The following is a 10,803-nucleotide window of genomic DNA, read 5'->3' on the forward strand; positions in this document are numbered from 1 at the left end:
TATTTTGACTTTGAATGCCTCCAAATCCAAAATATTATTGTCTACCTTTGTAAGAAATCAAGATATCAAAGAGCTTTACAAAAGGAGCATCTATAAAAAAAAAAAAAAACTTTTTTTTTTTTTTTTTTTTTCTCACCAAGCAAAAGCAAAGCAAACAAAAATCCCAAAATACCAGACACAGAAATGGAGACCTCTCTCCTTCCTCAGGCGCGAGATTCTTGTTAGATTCCAAAGCAAATTGTACTGGAACTCAGAAGATTGCTGGCGGCCCTGCATCTCCTTGCTATGTATAGTATTTGTTATGTGACTTGAAGAAAGTGTGTGGTGTACACATCTTGAGTACCTTGGATTATCCCTTCATAAAGCTCTATCGCCACAAGCCACCAGGAGGTTTAAGTCACCAGTACTGTTTCCATGTCCTCGCTGCCACAATGCAGGTTGATATTAGTAGGGTGCAGGCAAAGTAAACATCTGCCTCGTATTCCAATTGCTTTTTTCTCCATTGATATTCTTAGAAAGAAGCTCTTAGGCCAACAACCATAAAATTAAAATAGAATAAATCAAACTCCTTTCTTTATATACTACAATTATTGTATTTGTAAAACATTTATTGGAGTGCATGATTCTGAGCCATTTTGCATTCTCTCAATTTTCATTTTTATTATTGTCCCTGACTACACAAGCCTCCAGTCCAGAACATTCCACCAACAGGGATCCTTTTAAAGCCAGGGGAAGAAAAAGTCATACTGGTTTTTCTTAAAGCAAATGACAAGTATTTTTACTATAAAGTAATTACAACAAGACAGAAAAGTTTCCAGATTGAACAAGTACACAACTCTCTAAAAGCACATTGAAAACTATGCAGAAATAAATTTTGATTAGGCTATGTAACTGTGCCAGGCTTCAAACAAGTGGTTATTCTGTTGTGACATCTGCCGAGCAATGCATCCATTGTTCTCTGGAATTTAATTCATTTTAAATTACTCCATCCAAATGATAAAACACAAGACATGCTACACTCCAGGGGCAAAATGCTATGATTGTTTTTATTCCGACCACAACTGTGAGTAGAGAGGCAATACAGCCTGTTCTAATTAGACCCTGATTATAGTCTTTGCAAAACAACTAGCTCTAGAAATGTGAGTGAAATCTGCTAAGTGATCATTGGATAAACGAGCTTGCCTACTCTGCTGTGACTACAAAACTGGCAGAACCATAAGCAAAGACTTCCCACAAAGTAGAGTGACAGTCTTTGGAAGAGAAACCATTTTCAAAACTAAAAGTAGCTTCGGGTGCCAGTTTTTTGTTAGATGTAGTTGAACATGTATATTAACAGAGCCAATAAATTATTTATTTTACTGTTCAAGGACTAACATGCGAATGCCTCCAAATCCAAAATATTATAACTGCCTAAGAAGTATTGTGAAATTCCTAAGAGTTATATGTGATGGACATACTACCATCTGGAAGCTTTAATAATCAAGAATTTTTAAAATATAAAGACATAAATCTCCGAAGAAAACACATACACACACAAGAATTCATATCTCCTGTATGCCACATATTTAATATAAACCTTTGAAACAAGTTCAAATGAAATAAAATCCAATGTTCTCAAAAAAAGTGAATGATTAACTTAATTGTCAAATATTTTCTATTGCCCCAAACATCAGAATTGATTTTTACTTCTATGCAAAAGTATGCTTTCAAACTTCTTAAATGATATGATACACAAACCAGTTTTCAAATAATAAAGCCAGTCATCCTGCAATTTTAAGAAATTAGGTAAAGGATGTTACATGACACATTACACACACAGAGACACATGTGTATGTGCATGCATGAGCCAATGATAAAATTTGGCCTCTCCTACAATGAGCACTGTATCACCCCTCCCTACAGTCCAGGTAGTTTCCTTTAATCCAGTAGCAAATCTGAGCATATTTGAGAGGGGTGATTCTAACAGCCACATTAAAATCCTGTGGAGAACCATTCATGTCTACCCACTGGTGCCCTGAAAAGATGCCAATAATTTTTCTCTCCCACTTTTGCTGCTGTCTCTTCCACATCCTTACATAGACCCCTGACTCACTGGCCCCAGGCTGAGCATCACACTGCTGGTAAAGCAGGTCATAGGTCTCATCTTTGACATCACAGAAGCGGTACACCAAATTTCCAGGTCGATCATTGTCATAGCCAGAGAAGTGAATTCTGCCCCCTGGTAGCTGTTTAGCAGGAGGGCTCACCCCAATCTTCATGAACTTTCTCTTGTGGGGTTTTTTGAGTTCCAAGAGGGCGTAGTCATAATCCATGCCAATGTCATTGGCATTGCCTTTGATCCAACCCTTGGGCACATGGGTGCGTTTTACCCGGATCCACTGAAATTTCATCTTCTCAGGCAAGGCTGAGCTGGAGCTGTTGGCCCCTCGACCGCCATCTTTAAACTTGGGCTTCAGGAAGCCCACTCGAAGTTTCTGCGTTCCTTTCACATAGGTTTTCCCATCATGTATGCAGTGGGCAGCTGTGAGGACGTGTTTCTCTGCTACCAGAGTGCCAGTGCAGCCTGTAGATAACTTCACTGATGTTGAGAAAGGGTAGTTAAGTAGGAAGTCCTTCCCAAAAATGCTGAACCTGCTGTCATAGCCATAAATCTGCCGCTTCCTCCGAGACTTTCCTGAAGACTCAGAGTCTTGGTGTTGAGCTCCACCTCTGCCATTGCTGAGGATGTAAATGCCCACCTTAGTCTCTGTGCGGCTGCCATTGGAATAGAGTGTCTCATAAGACAGGTATTGTTTGGCCTCTTCATATGTGGGCAGAGGTGTTCCCTTGTGACACTGGGGTCCACATGAGGAGGACACTTCCAATTTGGCTTCAGCCCCAAAGTCTGGCTTGGCCAAGTTGAGGGTAGACTGGGGCAAGACTACAGGGAGGCGGTAAGCAGGCCAAGTGGGTTTCCAGAAGGCACCATAGGGACTCACCTGCCCAACAACACAGAGCAGGAGGAGAAGGAAGAGAAGCCCTGGAATCTCCGCCATGCTGAGCACAATTCTGTAGAAATGAAGAAGACAAGTAGGTCAGGAAAGTAAGGGCTGAACATTCATTTATTGCAGGCTGACAAAGCTCCGCAGCATGCCTGTCATTATTTCTAAGTCTGTGAACTTATGAATCAGGGTGTGGAAAGGAATCCTTGGATAACAGTCTTACTTACAATGCAAGGACTTGACCTTGGGAATATTACAGTGGCTAGGTATTCCAAATAAAATTGGGTGGTCATTTCCTCTGACTTAAGATGTCCCTTATGATGGCACATCGCAGGGTGGCATGCCTATAGTCATTAGTCCCAGATGAATGGCTGACCAGCCTCAATTTCCATGTGATTCTTAGTTTTCTTTGTATTTGATTCTAAACACTGTCCTGTCCTACCATCCTGGTTCTCTCCCTTTCTGTCCTTCTACCTGTTTATTCTCATTTATAATAAGCACCTGGAAATTTTTCAGGAACACTTGCTCATGTAGAGGATAAATCTAAACTGTATAACTTACTGAGTGACCAAGGCATCAAAGAGGGAGAGTTCCTCAGTGTCACTTATTAGGAATTCTATTGCTTCTACATGATGGGTACATTTGAAAGATGGTATGAGAAGTTGGTTTTGGGTGTTTTTTTTTTTTTTTTTTTTTTTTTGCTTTGAACTTAGAATATTTACTATTACATGTTTAGTTCCTGAGTAACCAGGTCATTAACAAACAAAATATTCCCTTTTCCTTTGGATTATTTTGTACACTAACAGGATCTATGTCAAATATCTAAAGCTCTATATTGCATGAAGTATATCTTATGACTGCTACTCCTGGTTATTTTTTCAGGTGTTTGTGTTTGCATTCATAGCTAGAGTAAATGTCTTGCACTTGGGCTTATGCTAGCACCCAATAATGATTTATTGAGTGAATGCTTGTGTTAATGGAAAAGCAAGGGAATGGTGTGGTTCAGAAAATAATTTTTTTGAATGATGCATGCTGACTTCTAATGACAGAGATGTATATAGATGATGTGGTTACTCAGACTAAGGGCATAAAGTCAGATGTGAGAAGAATAAGAGAGGCATGCCAGGGTAGGGGATGGTTGAGATGGACACTTAAGTTGAAAAGAAGTTTGATAATGTAAGACTTGGAACACAGTCTGGGCAAGAGTACCAAAATATGTAACACTGAGTCATTTCAGCAATTATACTTAGCTCAGCAAGGGTGGAGAAGAGGAGGTGGTAATGGCAGCAGACAAGAGATGGATGATGAAAAGTTGTGTGTACTAAACAAAATAGTTTGAATTTTATCATGGAAAGGTATGTTTAAAGACCCAGAATTGGTAATTCCCCCAAGAAAAATGACAGAAAAAAAAGGAGTTTGGAAGTACTTTCATAAATGCTTAAGCATAAATTGGCTCTGACTGGCTCTGAATCTTCTGGTTGGGCTGACTCAGCAAGTAGGGTAATTCATTCACAATCAAGCATCCAAGAATAGGAGAAAAAAGTCTCAAGTTTCTAGTGGATCACAGCAAGAACCGAAGAAAATAACTCCCTTATTCTCACCCTCTTCCTCTTTGCGGGTACAGAGTTATGGCAACTTTGGGTGCCGTGTGCTTGCTTTTACATAAAAACTGGAAAATCCCATTGACCCTATCTAGTCCAGCTGAGCTTGCCAATCCACATTCCCAATATTCACATGCTGTATTTCTAAAATATGTGTGTGCTCCACCCACCTCTGGGATCTTTTTTCTTGCCTCTATCTCTTGAATTCCATTTCTGTCAGGGAAAATAGGGATGGGAAAGGAAAGGAATGAAGTCCTGAAAAGGCAAATTCTTTGGGATCTCCTAATTCCCTGAACACTGCTGGAAGGGTCTCTAGACCCTTTTGTGAGGAGAAATGCATTTAATTATTTTTTAAGTTCTTGAAATCATGGGATGCACACACAGACACACAGACACACACACACACACACACACACACACACACACACACATATACGTGTATGTTTGCTGGGGTACTAAGGAGGGTATGCTGATACCATACAGAGTCCTCCTCCCAGAGGGGAACTTGGCAATGGGGATAGGTGTACTAATGACAACCCTTTGGGAAATCTGTGGGACAGATCAGCCTCTGTGTCTGATTATTCCCACCCATCTACTGGTTAAGGACCCAGCATTAGGCTCATCTGGGCATGAAGAGCCCTTCCTCTAGGTAAGTTGCTGCTAGGTGACTAAATGCCCCCTTACAGGGGAATCCCTGCCAAGTGTGACATGTACTAAAAGGAATCATGCATAGTGTCTTGGGCCCCAACACACCATCCCCTCCTCCCTTTGACTAATGTGGAGAATGTTAGTTCTGTTAACATGGAGCAGTTACACCAAGGTTTACTTCAGCTTATCTTAAGAAAGGAAACACTGCATCCAGAGGTCCAAGCTGCCAAATGTTCCTGTTTCTTTTCTTTTCTTTTTTTTAATATTTTTTAGTTGTAGATGAACACAATATCTTTATTTATTTATTTTTATGTGGTGTTGAGGATCAAACCCAGTGCCTCACACATGCAAGGCAAGCACTCTACCACTGAGCTACAGCCCCAACCCCAGTGTTCCTATTTTTTAAAAAATATGACTTGGGGGAAAGAGCAGAAGATAAGATAGCATTACACTGTGTATTATCATAAGTTGTACATAACATTTCAATGTGCATAAAGAACATGACAGTTATAATATGCTCACACTGTCATCTAGAGCATGGATCTTCAAATCCCAAATGTGAAGTTTGTATTTAATTGGATCCTGGGAGTATGAAACTTGAATCATGGACTGCACCAACACCCACTGTTCCAGTGCATCTGGCTGGAGCTTTATTCATTTATCAAAAAATTGAAGAAGTCTGTTGGTTAGGGTGTCAGGAAGAGAATGGCAGGAAAAAGTCTAAAACTAATGGAAACACACTTTAAAAATCTATCCAGAAACCTTAACTGATGAATTATTCCTTCTCTCAGGCAAAATTTATTCTAATTTCAATTTTCCAAGTACTTTGCCTGTACAGTAAATCCCTGTTTATTTAAAAAATACTTTCAAAGACCTTAAAGCATGCCCCATTTCACAAGTGCCACCATGGCATATTTTTTTCTTTGTGTTTCAAAAAGAAACAATATTTTTAGGAACCAGTTCATGAGAGATACAGAGTATGGAGCAGGAAAACAGTCTTTTCTTGGGGGTGTGAGCTCTGGGAAGTTAGCTAGGCCCTCTCCCTAACCTCATTCCAGCCCCTCAATATAAAGGATCAAGTTTATTCTTTGGCAAAATGTTAGATGACTGTGTGCCAAGAACTTTTGGGATCATTTACAAATCACAGAATGTTATTAGAGAATGCTAAAAAGTCTACTGTATGATAGAATATTACAGATTCAGAGTCCTTACAACTTAAATTCTGGTCTTTTAGCCAGGAGTGAAGGAGAAGTAAGCTATCTATGGAAACAAAGACCACTAAACCAACAAAGCAGGGATTAACTTGAACCTCTCAGAATCAACTTTTCAGATACTTCAAAAGCATTAGCATCTGTTAGTTTGAAATATTGCTTATAAGTTTTCTATATTATTACTGAACTATACTTATTTGTGATAAGATCTTGTTCTGACAGCCTTCTGTCTTCCTTAAAGTTATGAAAGTTTTGTTTTAAAACTTCAATTCAGATTTAGAAACTCATGCAGACTTCTGGAAACTAATGCAAATCAAATTATTCTGAATTTATTAGGTTTTTAAATGCCTGATCAGAAATTGAAAAATACAGCTCTGTGTGCTCAAGTCTTCAAGTGGGTTTAAATTGATACTCTGTATTAAAGTTACAAGGTTTCTAAGTTGCTTATTTCTTTATCAAATGCTTAAGTAGGGTGGTTTAGAAACTGTCCTGAATATCACCTTAAACAAATGCTCCTTTACCTGGTCTTCATAGGTCCATGATTCTCTAGTTTTTAAGTTTTCAGGATCAAAAATATTCAGGTTAAAGACAATGTTGTTTATAAACAGTGTCTGCACTGTCATTTACTGCTCAGGGATGTTTACTCTTGAATTACCAAGGCTGGAGGTGTAGGGGAAAAGGAAAAGGGAAATTTATCTTGTTCTCTCTTACCTAATTGGGAGATAAGATTGCCCTGGTCATCTACCAAAGAAACAAGGGACTCCAGCAGAGGTTGGCTTTCAAGAAGGGAGTGGAACTAAGTGGCTAGGTGTGAATGCTTTTAGGACAGGTCCCAAAGAAAAGTGTGAGGGGAACATCCCTACTGTCCATTATGGGGCAGGGTGGGAAGGAATTTTTTCTGAGGCATAAAAACCCTACCCTGAAAAATAAAAAATAAAAACCCTACCCTGGCTCATTCCCATTAACAACACAGCCAATGGTAACTGTGGTCCTTTAAAATCAGGTGGATGGCTTTGCATTAATTTCTCAACTCATCTGATAATAGTAATTTCCCCAGAGACAATATTTCCATTTTTATAAACTCTAGGTAAATCTGTGTAAGTCCACTGAAATTTGTTTAAAATAGACACCCCAGGATTTAAACAGATGCAATAAAAACATTCCTATCCCCACAACTGGAAAGGTAACAAATGGATTACAAAACTTTACATTCTCTTCCATGTTTACAAATGGATCAACCTTGTCTTTGTAGTGTTGTCTGGAAAACTCATACCTTAAAAAAGAAATGAAGATTTCTGAATCTCATTCTCATTATATCTAAATCTGGATTAAGAAAATTTAGGTCCACAACATTCCATTTTTAAGAATAAGACTTTCTTATACACATAAATTATCTTTTAAAGTTCCCAACTATTTCCATGTATCACTTCACCTAAATGGCAAAGCAAAGAGGAAAATCAAGGTAAGCAAATACTGTTTTTCACTGTGCTTAGTAATACAGAAACAATATTCCTTTTCCAACTCTGGGTATCTGACTCACAAGGGGGTTACACATTCCATGCACAGTCATACAACATGAGTAACTGTCTCCCTGTCCAGAGTCTCAGAGTGTTTATACTTTAGGAGTATGTTGCCATTCATGAGTTCATTAATCGTATGGTAGAGGGACTCTGCACATTATTAAATGTGCAAGCAACAGTCTCTTTAGAGAATGGGCACTGTGACTGCCATCTCCTTTGGCACTTTAGTCTTCAAAACTGCAACAACAGAGGTCTCCTCAAGGGGGCCAGCGTTTGCGAGAATGATTTAACTCCTATTGCAAACAAGTGCTGCGAGGGAAAACCCGAATCCTTGGGTCATCATTGTCCGTTGTACAACATTTGAATTCCGGTGGATGCCCTATAAATGACTTAAAGAAACAGTAGGAAAGTGTGAAAGATGCTAATTTGGGATACCATTCAGAGGGATGACTTCCATGGAACTAGGGCTAGGAATACTGAACAGTGAAACCATGATAATTCCTAAAGCAAATGCTTAGACAACAAAGTTCTGTGAATACTCTGCAACTCGCCTTGCTCTCATTTTCCTGAATCATAGACCCTTTTAAAGGAAAACACACCTAATCACATAATGTTTTAAGAATTACGGTCTCATAAAGGAAACTTCAGGGAACTTACAAGTCCAGCAACTCTAAACACAATTTTTATGGTTGAACCAAATTTAACTTCTCTATCAGATTTTAGGCAAAATGAACTACCCTAGTGATCCGGGGACAAACCTGGCAGCAGAACAAAAAACAGAGTGCATAAAACTGTCAATGGTGAGGCCATGAGAAACAAATTCCCCAGAGTCGGTGAGAGTTATGCATGAATAATGCCTGGTTCATTAAAGGATCTCTGAGAGAGATGTACAGGGGAACCTGAGACTATTAAAGACTGCAGACTGGGGCTAACAATGTTCTCAGACACACTAATGGGCCTTTGGCACTTACGCTACAGACAGAAAAGGCATCAACATACACCATCTACCTGAATAGTTGTCAGTGTTACAAAAACAAGATCCATATTAGATACCTCAGAAAAATGCTTCCTTCCTAGTTCAGGCACAGGAAGCATGACAAGTTATCTCTTGACTTTATTTAGATGGGAAAAAGACAAGTAAAGGATGTATTCATATGTAGATGGTTTGCATGTGATCACACTTTCAGAAATCCATGTAGTGGCTTCGTGGCATTTTCTAAGTTCCTTCTTCACATTCAACCTCCAATCACCCTCCTAAAAGACTTCTTGAAAGACAGAAGTCCTGTTTTAAACGCTCTCCTGCTCAAGTAGGATCTTGAAACAATGTGCAACAAATATCCTGATACTAATTTGCCATAGGGATTTTGGCCACAACAGACTTCAACTATAAACTCAACTCTTTCCACAGGGCCATGTGGAGACAATTCTAGCACTGGCCTCTCAGTTCCTAAGGAGCAATCAAGGAGCCCTCAGTTACAGGAGCTCAGAGAAGCAAACCCAATTTAATCCTGATCCCGAATAACCTGGAGCTTTCCACTAGCTACAGGCTGTTTCTGAATTCTCCTGGGTGTAACCCAATGGGCAATAAAAGGGGATTTTTATCAGCTGAATTCTCATGAGACCACTTGAAAACAAACACAATTTGTATCCTGGAGGGGAATGATGGTGTTGTTTGATCTCTTTCTCCTTTTAAAAGGTTTTTAAAGCTCTAAAAAATCCGTTTATTTAAAAGTTAACAATTTGTGATGAATGCCTAAAGGCAGAAGAAGAAATACTTGCTTCAAACTGTTGAGAGTTCAAACAGCAGTTTCTAGGTTTAGCACCCTGCAGGAAGCACAGGGCCATCAGGGCAGCCAACAGAGAAAGGAGCCTATTCCCTAACCTATGTTTGCTGATCTTTTTTCTTGCTTGCTAAGGTGTGTTCACAATCACGTGTCTAGTGTTAAAAATTAATGCTCCGAACGTGATGGAATCACATACAGTAAAAGCAGAACTCATGGAAAACAAGTGGCAGTGGTGGCGGTGCTGCCATCGCCCCGGCAGGAGGTGAGTTTGTCAGAGCCTGCTTCACCTCAACTCCCAGCCAGGACCCTGCACCCAAGATCGTTTCAATACCTTCTTTCCCCACTTGCTTCATAAGTGACACTCCGTGAATCCAAACGTTCTGCAGCTCCTGGGTTTCCCCGGAACTCCTTCAGGACCGTGTCCCAGCGCTCGAGCCCGCGCAGCGGCCCGAACGAGGTCCCCGATGCCCCCAGCAGCCCACACTTACCCCACCTTGCGCGCACCCGGCCCTTTGTCCCGCTCCTCCAGGCTTCTAGGTCCCCCGGCGCCCGGGCGCACGACCCCAGCCCGCGCCCTCACTCACCCGTGCGGAGCAGCCCGCCAGGGCCGCGGCTCTCAAAGCCGCTCAGACAGGTGTGGGCGCGGAGAGGGCGCGCACGGCTCCCATGCTTGCCCCGCGTCGCGACCGAGTGTTAGCGAACCGGAGAGCAGCGCAGGCAGCGGGCGGTTCCGCCCCCCGCGCCTCCCGAGGCCCGCCTGCCCCGCCTTCGGCCTCGGGGAAGCCGCGCTGCAGCAGCCCGCCCCACCGCACGGCCGCGCCCCCCTCCCGGCGTCGCCCGCCCCCGGCCAGGGCAGGAACGCTCCTCCGAGACTGACTGTTGCCCAGCGGCCCAGCGCAGGTGGGCCCCCAGCGCAGCAGCAATGACCAGTCCGGGCTTCTCGGTGCCAGCTAGCGCCGGCTCTGGCCAGGACCGTGCGCCTTCACCCTTTGAACTACGGGCACCCCCGGGCTGGGGCTCAGCCTCCTGAAGTTGTTCTTGGCCCTGAGTCCGCTGCC

At 41.6% G+C, this 10,803-nt stretch overlaps 1 protein-coding gene across 2 annotated transcripts; it reads right to left on the reverse strand.

Moving 5' to 3' along the window:
• Positions 1-569: 569 nt before the first annotated feature.
• Positions 570-10,441, reverse strand: Prss23 (serine protease 23). 2 transcript variants are annotated; one of them, XM_076843900.2, is made up of 2 exons: positions 10,330-10,441; positions 570-3,048 (listed from the first exon to the last, which is right to left on the reverse strand). In XM_076843900.2, the coding sequence occupies exon 2, from the start codon at positions 3,033-3,035 to the stop codon at positions 1,887-1,889; it is 1,149 nt and encodes a 382-aa protein (XP_076700015.2). In that variant the 5' UTR covers positions 3,036-3,048; positions 10,330-10,441; the 3' UTR covers positions 570-1,886. The 2 variants fall into 2 exon arrangements, with proteins under 2 accessions (XP_076700015.2, XP_076700016.2); XM_076843901.2 differs by lacking the exon at positions 10,330-10,441 and adding an exon at positions 10,234-10,306.
• Between the last annotated feature and the right edge of the window lie 362 nt (positions 10,442-10,803).

The sequence above is a fragment of the Callospermophilus lateralis genome, chromosome 2 (genome assembly GCF_048772815.1).
Source record: "Callospermophilus lateralis isolate mCalLat2 chromosome 2, mCalLat2.hap1, whole genome shotgun sequence".
Lineage (NCBI taxonomy): Eukaryota > Metazoa > Chordata > Mammalia > Rodentia > Sciuridae > Callospermophilus > Callospermophilus lateralis.

Coding starts and splice junctions, on each gene's coding strand:
- Prss23 (XM_076843900.2), bottom strand. CDS start 3,035: ATGGCGGAGATTCCAGGGCTTCTCTTCCTTCTCCTCCTGCTCTGTGTT.